Here is a 14212-nt window from a genome sequence, read left to right as displayed (position 1 = left end):
ATTTTTATCCTTTTCATAGGCTTGCAAATGGATAAGTATGGAGTATCTAATTTCATGCGACATGTGACATGTCCCACGTTTTTGCCTCCCAAAGTAATCCAAGAACAACAGTTGTGGGCCTCAATATTAGGTCCGGTAGATAACATCCACTGGAAAACAAAAAGTTTCCAAAATGGCACATAGACAGTGACGTCATGAGTGTATCGATCGATCGAGCACATCTAACTAACTGTTCTAATTATACTAATTATAATTTTACGACATTCTATATTTAATTTTGAGTATAATTACAACGGTGAGCATTATGATTCTTTTTTGGTACTCTTCTTATATATACAACTCCTTATTGGTATTTAATATTTGCCTTTCTCTACTTGTCATAATTCCTTGAAGAAAGTTGTTCAACTACTACTCTGTCTGTGCCAATCTATTTTAATTCCTGTGGATATAATTTAGTGCTTGGCCCAACAAAAGCCCAAGCAGCCCAATCCACTGTTAGTTCTTTGCATGGCTCTTTTTATGGCGATTTGATTGATATGATAAGAAGCTAGGAGTGAATTTTATCTATGTATCTTAATCACCATATAATCAGGCAATGTGATCCTATATTTCCATGTATGTAGTTGTACCATAGCTTGAGAGTTCTAAGTGGAGTGGCTAAACTTCTCTTGTAAGATTATGTAAATGATGTACATCATTGTATTGTATGTATGCGAAGAGAGAAAACCATATGCATTATCTAGCATTTTCCTAATTTATTTAGAAGTACCTTAATGGAGTTGAAAGCCACGTAAATAATGCCTCCAATTTATTTAACCAAGAAATTATTAGTATTGTTATTATTATTATTTTTTAAATGGAAAAGATGGAGTATTAAATTAATATTGGAAATCCTCCCCCAAAAAAGAATAAATAATAATAAAGGAAATCATAGCATAGCATAGCATTCCACTTGTTGTGGTGGACTCACACAGAGCGACAACCTGCTTAGTTTGCACTTGGGACACGTCGTAACTACTTAACGTATTCCTATAGGTTCGCGAGGTATTTTATTCGCACACATAAGGAAGGGGGAGAGAGAGAATAGCGAGGAGAAGAGAAAAGAAGAGAAGAGAAGAGGAAGACGACGACGAAAACCCTATCGATCGCCGAGAACCCTACGGAGCTAGGGTTTTTCTAGGGTTTTATAATCCGCGCCCAAGGTCCTCCACCAATCGTTTTCCGTAACCTATCAGATCGGCGGAGAAGAGAGCGGTGGAGGGGAGGAGATGGGGGTCTCCTTCAAAATATCCAAGAGCGGGACTCGGTTCAACCACAAGCCAATTTCTTTGACGGAAGAGGTGGGACCCCCCTGCCAGAGCGCCAATGGGAGCACCCGTGTCGTTGCCGGAGCTGCACCGAGGCGCGAGGTTGGTGTCGCTTGATATGGTTCTTGGTTATTTGGTTGATTTCCTGGTCTGCTATAGTGGATCGAATTGGGCTCTCTTCGGAGGATGAGAGGAGATCCCTGAAGAAAAAAAAAGAAGAAGAGAATTTTATTTTGTTTTTGGTTCCAATTTCGTCTTTTTATGCTTTTCACTAGTTCTGATCTATAAATTTTGTTTCTTGGCCTTCGTTTTGCATCGTTTGCTGATTTATTTATTTTGGTTTGTGTGAGTTCTAAATCTTCTGAAGTGCACATAGTTTCATGGTGTTGATTGTCTATATCTTGATTCTTGGGCTGTACTCGGCTCTAAGTTGTATCATCTTCCATCTTTTTGTGCTAAGACTTGAGAGTTTTCCATAACGTTACATTATAGTGATATCAAAAGCTTGGGGTGTTTTCTCTGTGATCAGGTTTGCAGTCAATTATTAAGTCTTCGAACAATAACCAGTTGTGTGTTGTAATACAGATTATTAGATATTGTAATATTAGAAAGATGGCAGCCCATCTGTTGAATTTAGGTCTTGCAACGTTTTTCCAATTATTGCGCTACCAGTTCTGCTTTAGTCACGATCTTTTTGAAGTTTTTAATTTTCCTTAACTGCTACCAAGGATCTGGTCAAAGAAGTAAATTGCATTAATTAATGTTAATCATCATGAATTTTTGTCAGCATTATCAGCAAACAGTCAAGGGAAAAATTACCTGATTTAGGTTGTTCAAGAGTACCAATTGAATACATCAAGCTGAAGTGCATTAAACTTAGTAAGACACATGACTATCAGCTTCACAGACAGCACAGCAAACCATTGAATTAGGAAGTTTTGATTATTCAGTGTACCAATTGAATACAGCAAGCTGAAGTACATTAAACTTAGTAAGACACATGACTATCAGCTTCACAGAAAGCACGGCAAACCATTGAATTAGGAAGTTTTGATTATTCAGTGTACCAAATTAAATACAGCAATCTGAAGTACATTAAACTTAGTAAGACACATGACTATCAGCTTCACAGAAAGCACAGCAAACCATTGAATTACGAAGTTTTGATTATTCAGTGTACCAATTGAATACAGCAAGCTGAAGTACATTAAACTTAGTAAGACACATGACTATTAGCTTCACAGAAAGCACAGCAAGCCATTGAATTAGGAAGTTTTGATTATTCAGTGTCGCCATTTCCAACTTTTATTAGATGCTTCTGTATGATCTCTGCATTTATTAAATGCCTATATTCTTTTGTTATTCTTGTCAACTTCTTTGTAAAATCTCGAATATATAACTGTTGTTAAGCGCATTTTTTTCTCTCTGTCAAGTGGGCCTATGATAAGATCTGAATTGTCCAATGCATCAGCCCATTCAAATCTGGATAAGACGTGGATTGAAAAGTTCATACTTATTTATCAAAAGGGACAACCGGATTAGAGGCCCTACTGGTGGAGATCCGATATGGACCATCAGAACACAAAACCAAATACTTTGCCGAGGCTTTGATATTTATCCAATATATGAATCTGCCTAAATTCATATAACGCTATATGTATTTGCATGGTTCATATATATATATATATATATATCCAATGTGAATCCCCCGTTGGAAATTTCTTATAAGATTTTTGCTTAATTTATCAATTAAAGTTGTAATTTTTGCATTAAACTTTGGGCAATATAATGATATATATCATTCCATGTGTAGATTGCATAATCCAAAAAGTTGCATCGTCAAAATTACTATTATCTTACTATAGTAGGGTTGTGTTGCTTGTATAATTAGTTAGTATGCGATTGGAATTTGCTCCTATTGTAATCTCAATAGCCCAACTATTAAATGGATTGGATATGGATCCTGAAATTACACTGGGATTAAGATCTGATCCGAGTTTAAAATTTGGCAAAGCTATATGGATCCAAGGTTAATCTTAATCATCTGATCGAACCTTATCCGGTTATGGACCTAATATCCTCAATGAAGAAATCTCTTGCTCTTAGTCATTTTAATCTTCAATATTCTCCTCCATAGTTTTATTGTCCGTAAAGCTACTTGCTAACGAAAAGAAGGTTACTGCTTGGTTTAATTGTTTTTTCATTGTCAAATACCGATAATGATAGCAAGCCAAAAAGATGCACTTTGACGTAAATATAAGGGGAGCGATATTGATGGTATGTGCCAAGTCAGAAGTCTATGATAATAGCTTGGAGATATATGCAATACAGCCGGATGAAGAAGGGGAGCACAATATGGCATATGCTTTTTACCATAAATGGAATTCAGACCCCGATAAATATATCCAAGATGCTCACCATACAATTTATTACAATAATTAATGCGAATAAAGTCTTCTAATAAACCAACTAAAGCCCAACTTCTATCATAGTTGATATAGTAAATAGTAAGCCGTGTAAGCTATTAACAGTCTATTGCGACCAAGAGGACGTGTATCCTATACTTGTTTGCGTGCTTCATAAATACTTTATGTTTTCCAGAGTCTTGTCTGTTTTTCCTTAACGGTTGAATGTCAGTAGATTATTTTTTGTTGCATACAATCATGTTCCCACCATTTACTCAGCTGTATGCTGATTATTGGAACAGAAAAAGAATTTCTTCCAAGCATTTGTAAGATGTCTTTATCCTCTTTTAATTTTAACATGTCGGACAATTTATTCAACTATATGATGACTGTTAAGACTGAATATTTTATTCCTTCCCGTAAACTTGTGAGGAATCTTTATATGCTTCTATATATTCTGAAAGGAGTGCTAGTGCTTACTTTCTGAGTTTAAATTTTAAATTATTCTGCCTGTATAGGTAAATCTTGCTGAGATAGCAAATGATGCAGCTGGTAACAACCTTTCCTCAACATTTTCAGGGGCACTTGTTTTACCAGGTATAATGAAGAAAATCTTAGTGGATTTTTGGCACATGCACATCATTTACACTAACAAACACAACTTTGTAATCAACTTTGCAGAGCATGAAGTTTCTTTCACTTTGAGCCTTTACCAAAAGGGATATCTCATTGGGAAACCCACTGAGGTCTGTCTAAACTGATTTTAAATACAAGAGGAATTTTCTTATATGTTCATTCTTCTAATGTGAATGAAAAAAATTGTCCAGTTGGATAACTCCCAGCCTTTACTTCAAGATGCAAAGTCATTGCATCCATATGACAGGGCATCGGAAACTATGTTTTCTGTAAGTAGCAAACTATTTTCTCATAGCAAGTTCTTATACAAAATACCACATTTTTGGCATCTTTGGCTCACAATTTTGCAGGTTATTGTGTTTTTTATTTTTTTAATTATTACATTAGTTTTTTACTGTTTCTCATAAATATTGCAAGTCGTGTTTTCAATATTTCATAATATTTTTAGTTAACATACTTTGTTAGCTTTCCTAGCAAAGTAATTGATTCATATGCAGAAATCTGTCTTTTTGAGCAAGTATATAATCCTCTGATGTGGACACACTAAGAAGTCACTCATTTAGCAGCGCGCCACATGCAGGTTTCCTTTAGATGATATCCAATTGTAGGTACAAACAGATAGAGAATCTTGCATTTCATCTGGGACACAAATTGGGGTGGTGTAAGGGTGTTGTTATTCGATATATGGTGTTACTAAACAGGTAGCCATAATTAGGGTGTCATAAATGAGTTCTCTTGTTGACTATATTCACGAGGCTTATACTTGTATTTTTCACAAGATATAGTTATAGACATAACTATATGGTATTCTCATCTATTATGGAATAGGTTTGTATGTCAAACCTACCCATTTGTTTTCAAGTTCACCATCATGAATCTGCTCGAAGACCTTATGAGTTCTCTTTTTCTATTTTGTGTTTATATTATTGCTCTAGTTACTTTGATTCTGTAGTCTTTTGAGGACCAGCACTTCAGGATATTTACCTTTTTGCAATTTTTGTTGTTTACTCAAATAGATAGATGACAAATTGGAGCCAACAAACTTCTGAAATTTGTAATAAAAAGTTGAATGTTGCGGTGCCAGCTGTATTAGCTAGCTCGTGATACAGATTGATGTATATTTATTTCTCTGTGTATATTAAATCAAACAGTTTTTGTTTCTTTGCTGGTCATATAGGTATAGCCTTTTTCATCAAGATCTGCTATACTTGTACTAACTGGTTTTTCTGTTTTACGATGATGTACATGGAGGCAATTGAGTCAGGGCGCTTGCCAGGAGATATTCTTGATGATATACCTAGCAAATATTATAATGGGGCCATTGTCTGTGAGGTTAGTTATTCTTACTCTTGTTTCAAGATTCAAATTTCTGATTTGTATATGTATATTTTCTCTGTAAGGAACTGATTCACCATTTACAAAATTCTGATCCTCATTAGTTTCCCTTTCCCTTGAAGATGAGTGGATATTATATTGTTATTGTTGAAATTCACAGGACAGATGCAGTACATCTAGGATCTTTATCCTTTTGATTCATTATTGTGGTAATGTTTTGATGCAAAACAAGGTGGAGAGAGAGATGGGAGAGGAAACTAAGGAAGAAAGGAATGGGGTTTCACACCTCTACTCTAAAAATGGTTTCACACTAAGATTTTCAAAAGAGCAAAATTCAATAATGTTTCATTGACCTGAAAATGATGTGAAACAATGGGATCATTAGGATTTTAGGAACAATGATGGTAAAAAAAAGAGAAAAAGAATGGTGTTTCACACCTCTATTATCAAACTAGGGTTTTACACCAAAAACTCTCTTTGGAGATCTCAAATAAATTTTATTTCTTTATTAACCCCGATTGAATAAAAAAACGGCCTATATATAGACCTTATAAATGATAATAAGTAAATAACACCTTAAATAATTGCGAAAAAGTAAATATAACTCTAAACACCATAAATAATAAATGTACAATAAAAATAATTGACGTAAGACTAATTTCCTAAAGGAAGAACTGCACTGATACATGCGCCTGTGTAACATGTCACTGATGTTCGTATCATATTCTCAGTAAAGTCAAGTGTTAAATTTGATGCACATTAGGGTTTATGATGGGCTTAGTGCACAAAGTACATAGTACCAATTCATTTTGATACATACTTTTCAGTAGCTTCAATTTATTGACGATAAACCTTGTTTGACATACGAATCAGCTGAATTGAGCTCTCTCCTCGTCCATAGCAGTGCTATATTAGATAACCTCAACTGCATGATTAATACACTAAAGATCTCATGCATGAGAAATGAGCATTTAAGTACATAGAGGACGATATAGGGCAAAATTATTTGCAATATGGGTAGCTAGCCATATAAATCATTTGCTGCCTACATCATTAAACCTACTGATGCAGATTGGGTTGAAAATCACCGAGTGATGTTAATGCCTGAATTTGTCTTACTAGTAAAGAGAGGGCTACAAATTTGAGGGCATACCATCTCCATGCCTTGACTTAATAATTCAATCCCTTAAAAAGTTGATTTACAATTTTCATGCTAATATCTAAGCTTTCTGTAACTTTCTACAGTTTGCCAGTTGAGACCCATTGGATCTTTCAGAGTTTCAGTGAATCTTCAGACATGACAAATATCTACCCTAATGAGGATGAACCAGTCTATCCTTTCTTGACGTGATTGTTAATTGACGGAAACATATATTTTATGGAACAAGTAGCCATAAAAGACGAAATGCATAATGTGCAAAGTAAGCGATTCATGGCTGAGATTACCTGATACTTGAAATCAGCAATTAGATGTTTGGTTGGGTTCATTAAATTGGAGCCTAGATGTTTGGTTGGGTTCATTAAATTGGAGCCTGGTAAGTTAGATAAACAAGTATCACTAGGTTTTAGCATGTACTTCAGATTCTGCCATTTGAGATAATAAAGCATGGAAGGACAAAATAATATGAGAATTTGTAATTTAGATGCAATAGGTGATGCAGTCCTGGGTTTAAACACAGGGCATTTTGCATCCTCATGTTTAATGTGGTTAAATAGCAACGATAATGACAACCAAGCCGCAGCTATCAGGGTTGGCTATATGCATCATTTTTCCTTGTTCAGCTCTATCTAGTGCAAGGTTCTCTGTCAATGAAGTAGTGAATTGTAAATAAACTTGTAGAGCGTATTTTCCTTGCATAAATAGATCCTTCTTGTTTGAAAAGCTTTCTAATTTTATGGAATATGTAGATTCTGTTCTTGCTCTTGTCTGTTTCTGTTTGCAAATCCACAGGGACCTTTAGATCTTCAGTACTAGTAGAGTGGACAATTGATCATAAGGAAGGTTCATGTAGGTGCAAATTTTGTTACTTGTTCTAAGTGGTGGTGTCTCTGTCTAGGTGCGTGACTACAGAAATTGTGCATCTGAACAAGGAAGTGCAGTCTCTGCGACAAATGATGTCCCTGTTGTACATAAAGTACAGTTGCGGATGTCCTTGGAAAATGTTGTCAAGGACATCCCACTAATATCCGATGATTCTTGGACCTACAGTGATCTGATGGTAAGCTTTTTCAGTATTTTAGCATCTTGTGCAAAATTATGTTTCTTACTAAACCTTTAGATATATTGATGTTATTATTTGTGCTACAGGAAGTTGAGTCTCGTATAGTGAAAGCCCTGCAACCACAACTCCATTTAGACCCTACTCCAATGTTGGATAGACTATGTCATGATCCTGTTTCTACTAAGGTATGAATTTTCTGTTCTTTTATAAAATTATATGAACACTGAACAAGTGCAAGACACCTTCCACGGTAATAACAAAATGGTGTTCCACGTCTTTGTCTACAGCTGAATCTAGGTCTTGGAAGGAAGAAGAGATTGCGGCAAGCTCCTGAAGTGGTTGTCACATATAATAATATAACTCACGGTAAGAAGGTGTGCATTGATAGAGTGCCTGAGAATCCTAATTGTAAGGCAGGAGATGTGGGACTTCCAATAAGCAACGCAGCAGATCACCAGGTTCATGAAAGCATCAGCATGCAAACTGTATCAGGCGGGACGCAACCATTTAGATCGAATTCTTTTGCCCAAGAACCTGCAAGAACAACTTTACCTTTGTCTTCCCAAACCAAGGTCCAACAAACTGTCAACTACCCTGGCGTTGCGGTGCATGATCGTGGATATGGGCCTCCTGTCAATTATCCAGGAGTCAATGCAAGTACATCATCCCAAAGCTTGATGGGTTCCTATCCTGATGCTAATGCTCCTCTTTCCATGAAGAGAGAGAACCAAGATGTCCAACTGCCCATACTGGACAATAAGAGGGCAAAGCAGACATCAATTGGAGTAGATGGTATGCAGCAGCAGCAAGCAGGGCCTCAATTAGGTGGCCTTACTGGACCAGGTATGCAGTGGAAGAACCAACTGTTACATCCACAATTAGATGTCAAGGGTATCCAGTCTGGTTCTGCTTTTGGTGGTCAAAGATATCCTTCTCCCTCGATAACTAATATGCATAATCAGGAGGCAGGGGCATCCTTCTATTTTAATCAGCAGGGAATGAGATTTGGTACTAAGGAAGAGCAGATAGACCAAAAGCTGGACAGACGAGAGATGGAGAGGTCTAAAGATGGTTTGCAAGCAATGGCAACAGAAAATAGTGTGCTGGACCAGCAGCAGCAACAATCCACAAGAAATAGTCTTTCAAATCTAACACAGTGGCCAAATGCTAGATTATTAGTTGACAAGGATGTGAGAAGAGATGACATGCTTCAGAAAAGGAGACCTGTACACAGCCCTCATGTCTCATCTGGACCTATGGTGCAGTCCCCGGTGTCTTCAAAATCTGGAGAGATCTCTAGTGGTTCTGTAGGTGGCCAATTCAGTGCAGTTGCAACTACTTCTGCGATGGGATCTCAGAAAGATAAGTTAGCAGCAAATACTAATGCAGCAGTTGGTGCCCCTTCAGTGACTTCCAGTCCCAGCGACTCCATGCACCGACAACACCAACCTTCAGTGGTGGCAAAGCGGAAATCAAATTCTGTCACCAAAACACAAGTGATGAGTGGAGTTGGATCTCCTGCAAGTGTTGGTAACATGACTGCTCCACTGAATGCTAGCAGCCCATCTATTGGGACTGCATCTATGGGTGATCAAAAAATTCTCGAGAGATTTGCGAAAATTGAAGCGGTAACAAAGAGGTACGGAAGATCACAGTCTAATAGTGCAATTTTAATTCTTGTTGTTGGCTAGGTTGGTGAAGAAAGGAGGCTGGACTGGGAAGTGCCCTACCCAAACAGATAAAAATGAAAATGCTTGTCTCCAAAACTTCCGTAGATTTTACATGTCTAAGTTTTGTGGCAGTGTTAGCCATATGCTTCTGCAACTTATTCTTAATTTTTTTTTGAGGTTTTGTAAATGGTCTTTCCATTATCATTCTGTTGATGTCCTTTGTTTCAGATGCCAACTGAACATCAGGAAGAAAAAGGTCGACAATTTTCCTGCAAGGAAACCTATGGCATATGAAAGACAACAATTGGCATATTGTCTATCTGATTCATGCATTGCTGAAGATTTCACAGACCCAGTGCGACCCATTTCTAGGTCTCTTCTAGGTGGAACAATTAATACCTATAAGAACAGAATAATGAACTTCGTTCGCACTGAACATATATATCAAGGTTTGTTGTGCTTGCTGGATCCCAGCTAACATGCACCATAAACTCACAATAATTTGTGAATGGAATCTTTAATTTTCTATTTGTAATGCTTTAGGAGTTGTTCCAACGAAGCCTGACTGCCAATTGGTTATGAGTGAGAAACCTTGTGATGGCACCGTTGGGATGCAGTATGGAGATGTGGAAGATTCGGATCATATTAATTTTCAGGATAGTGTGCTTACATTACCAACTACAGTATGTTCCCATTAATACTTGGCTATATTTTTTGCGTTGTTAATTCATACCTTTTGTTTCGCTATCTAACCATGGTCACCTTGTCAGCATTATGCGGACCTGCTTGCCTCTCAGTTTTGTGTACTGGTGAGTATTCTGAGTCTTTTGACTGCAGCTACATACTAAAATGTGGTTTCTGCTTACCAGCATATGATCACATACATATTAACCCTAGTATTTAAAGCCAATATTTTTTGCAATAAGGCTGAAATTGTAGGTGGTCTGATGATATGCAATTCCCCTTCTCTCCTCAAATGGAGAGTTACAAATAATATCTTTAAGATTTTGACCACTCTTTATTTATGTTTCCTAGATGGAGCGAGATGGATATCAGAAAACTGAAGATCAAATTCGACCTATACCAGTCCGTATGACTCCTTCTGGTTGTCCCAGTACACTTCCAGGGGCAGCATCAGACAATGCTGCAACTGAAGTAAAACATCAAGAAGTAGCTCCAAGTCGGTCTTCTAACGTTGGTGGCTCTGTAAATAACAATGTGATGGGACCTGCTAATTCTGCACAGAACCTTTCAAATACACGAATGCTGGCCTCTGGAAATAATAGCCAGGCCGTAGCATTGTCACAAGGTTATCTTCCTGGGCCTGCAATATCTGCTAGATCACAGCAGCTTGATCAACCTTTACTTCAGCAACAGCAGCAACAGCAGCAACAATCACAACAGCTGCAGCCAAATTCACAGCCTCAGTTGCAGCAACAACAACAGGTTCCCCTTCCGCACATCCAGAGATCAGCTTCGCTGCTTTCAACAAATCATCTATCTCATCTAATTGGGCAGAACTCGAATTTTCAAATGGGTGCTAATCATATGGTCAACAGCAAGCCTACTGCTATGCAGCTGCAGTTGCTGCAGCAGCAAGCACAGCAACAACAGCAACAATCTACGCAACTCCCCAGGAAGGTGATGATGGGGCTTGGTCCAGCCATGGCCATGGGGAATATGGGTAACAATGTTGTTGGTGTTAGTGGTCTCAGTAATGTCATGAGCATGGGGAATGCGCGGGGTATATCATCCCAAATGGGCCCCATGTCAGCCTTGGGCAGCATCAATCCGAACCAGATGAACTTGGGAACAGCATCCAATTTTGCTGCAGGACTTCGGCAAAGTCCACTATCACCTGTACAAGCGGCTACTATAAAGCTGAGGTTGGCTCAACAAAGGGCGGGCATATACAATTCCCAATCTGGGTTAGCCGGTATGACAGGAAGTAGCAATCAGATGCTTCCTAGTTCAGCAGGCCTATCTATGTTAGGTGCCCTCAACCGAGCCAACATGAACACTATGCAGCGAAACACAATGTCTCCCATGGGCCCACCTAAGATCTTAGGAGCTAACAGTCTCTTGAACTCACATCTCCAGATGCAACCGCATCAACCGCATCAACAACAGCAACAGCTTCATCAGCAGCAACAGCAGCAGTTTCAGCAGCAACAACTGCAACAGCAGCAGCAAATGCAGCAACAGCAACAACAAATAGGCTCCCCTTTGCAGCAGGCTCAGGTGGGTTCACCGGTAGTTGGCTCTCCACCTGCCATGGTAATGCAACAACAGCAGATTAGTCCACAAAAAATGGGCCAACATACGGCAATGAGTCCCCAGCAGTTGAGCTCTGGTGCTTTGCAGCAAATGAACACTGGTGGCAATGCCGGAGGGCCAGCTAGCCCGCAATTGAGCTCCCAGACTCATGGATCAGTTGGTAGCATCACAAGCTCCCCGATGGAACAGCTGCAAGGTGCGAATAAGGGTTCTACCAGCAATATTTAGTGTAATATTGTGGGAAGGCTGCCTGGAAAGTCATTTTTTTTCTCGTATTTAGCCATCAAAACAGAATAACAGACATTCCAAGTACAGTATAACCCAATTATGCCTTTATTAGGTCTTAAAACAGAATGTATGTTGCTGATGAACATATCCATCTTTATTTATGATGTTGTATTCAGTCTAGCAAAATTATGTAAATTATTGGGTAATATGCAAGCTTGTTAAATATTTAACAATTTTTCCTCCTTTGTCTAGACAAAGTGTTAGATCTCTTATAAAAGGTTTAATGCAAACTCTCTAGTTTAACTTTTTTGCTTATACTTATCTGGGTGTGTCATTTTATTGTGGATCATATTTTTAACTATTTTGGTGATACTTTTAACTATATTTTATTGGTGGTTTTGTGCAAACTCTATTCCTTTGCTTAACAATTATGTAAAGCGTATGCCACTGGCATTGCTAAACTTCTTATTAGATTGTATTATGCTTCAGTTAGCTTGATATTGACTCCTCCTGCTTGTTAGTCAAGTTATATTGGTGAAACAGGCGTAATTTTCTTCCGACACTGGAGGAAACCCTGAAGCAGAAATTCTGATCACCCACCTTGCACTCTTTCTTGTGGTGTGATATATTTCTCTTCTGAAGTTACTGAGGTAAACCATTCAGCCTCTAAGCCATTGGAGTGGGGACTCATCTGGATCAATAGAATTGTGATCAAATCATCTCAAATTGGGCAGTTACTTGTTGTTTGCTTGTCACAGTATGTGTTTGAGCCAAACTAGAAGCAAAACTGCTTCATTTGTGGATTATGACTTAGCTAAATTGTAACAAAACATTTTAATTGTAACTTGTAACTTATCTTCACCAGGTTGAATCAGACCTTGAACAAACTCATGAAAAAGGCCTTCAACTGCAAGCCTATTCATGAGAAATCTTCCACGCAAAATATTCACGTTTAGCTTATGGATAGAAGACACCCTACCTTATTCACGAAAGAAAAAACTTATTAAAGTCTTCATCGTTTGCATCACCCATTTCTTTTGTGCTTCCTTGCACAACGGGCAACAGTTGCATTGCTTTAAAGTATGATTGAGGCTGTTTGTTCTTGGTTGCGTCTCTCTCTTTCTCCTTCCTAATTTGTTTCAGCAAATCCCACTTTCATGTGATATTTGGTAGGAGAATTGTCTTTGGATTGTGTATACTATGTCCTCTATTAGAGAGTGAAGGTAATTAGATTCTGAAGACCTACAAAATTAATCAGAATGGTTATGGTTAGTATCATTGGCTGAAGAAAATTTTACGTCTCTCTCTATATCCCCGGCAAACTTAGATAAGAAGATATTTTTTCATGGCCACAACCATGTAGAGTTAAAAACACCATTAACAGCAAACAACAGTGAAAATGGAATCAAAGAATGTGTTAAACTATTAAGTTTCTCACTCCTATCAGTTTTTTTTTTTTTTTCCATGTGAGCACTTAAGAATTGCAACTGGAAAAAGAGGCCATTAAATACTGACATGGACTACTCCACAAGTGTTATTCACAGAGTAGTCAATCGCATTTATAGTTCAGAGAGACTCTCTGATGTGAGAATAAATTCTTGTAGAACTCCAAAATTAGGTAATCGTAGTTGGGAAACAGCGTTGAATGATGAACCTGAAACAACCAATGCATTTATTTTTGGAAAAATTACTCCTGTTCACATTAATCTACGGCCTTCAAAAAATTAATAGATAAATTTAAAAAGAAGAAGAAGAAGAAGGAAGCATAAATCAAATCAGTACGTCCCATACATTTTAGTGGTAAGTTGTGGGAAGGTTGATATGAAGTAATAATAAAATTTATAGATTAATTATTATGGTTATAAAATGCTCCATTAACTTTTGTTTACCCGAGTTTGAAAGTGTTTAATAAGAGTTACAACATTATCAGATGATGATCATCAGACTCAAATAATTTTCTTCTTTTAAGACTGCAAGGGCTGCAATTAATGGAGCAGTATAAGGCCAGCGGTCGACGAAACAAACAATGCTTCTCTCCATCACGATCCACAAAGGATCTTCTACTTCTACTTCTACTTCTACTTCTACTTCTACTTCTACTTCTACTTTACTATTTAATGAGTTGAGAGGGT

The 14212-nt window shown here is 37.7% G+C and overlaps 1 protein-coding gene across 1 annotated transcript; it reads left to right on the top strand.

Annotated features, from left to right (window-relative positions):
• The first annotated feature begins 1061 nt into the window (after window positions 1–1061).
• On the top strand, window positions 1062–12313 carry LOC140777396 (protein PHYTOCHROME-DEPENDENT LATE-FLOWERING). Its single transcript, XM_073121471.1, has 12 exons — window positions 1062–1409; window positions 4231–4309; window positions 4394–4458; window positions 4540–4617; window positions 5600–5680; window positions 7741–7902; window positions 7992–8090; window positions 8193–9544; window positions 9804–10024; window positions 10119–10258; window positions 10346–10384; window positions 10611–12313. Exons 1-12 carry the CDS (start codon window positions 1269–1271, stop codon window positions 12078–12080), a joined length of 3927 nt encoding a protein of 1308 aa, XP_072977572.1. The 5' UTR covers window positions 1062–1268; the 3' UTR covers window positions 12081–12313.
• Window positions 12314–14212: the final 1899 nt, after the last annotated feature.

This window comes from Typha angustifolia, chromosome 15, assembly GCF_048772165.1.
Source record: "Typha angustifolia cultivar Huaian chromosome 15, ASM4877216v1, whole genome shotgun sequence".
NCBI classification, from domain to species: Eukaryota; Viridiplantae; Streptophyta; class Magnoliopsida; order Poales; family Typhaceae; genus Typha; species Typha angustifolia.
The sequence above is the reverse complement of the archived record's forward strand: the minus strand, read 5'-3'. Positions and strand labels throughout refer to the sequence as shown.

What these genes read in the sequence shown, in the direction of transcription:
- LOC140777396 (XM_073121471.1), top strand. Translation starts at nt 1,269, where the DNA reads ATGGGGGTCTCCTTCAAAATATCCAAGAGCGGGACTCGGTTCAACCAC. An exon ending in GAGCTGCACCGAGGCGCGAG is followed by an intron (nt 1,410 to 4,230) that starts GTTGGTGTCGCT and finishes CTGCCTGTATAG; the next exon opens with GTAAATCTTGCTGAGATAGC. An exon ending in TGCTTACATTACCAACTACA is followed by an intron (nt 10,259 to 10,345) that starts GTATGTTCCCAT and finishes TCACCTTGTCAG; the next exon opens with CATTATGCGGACCTGCTTGC.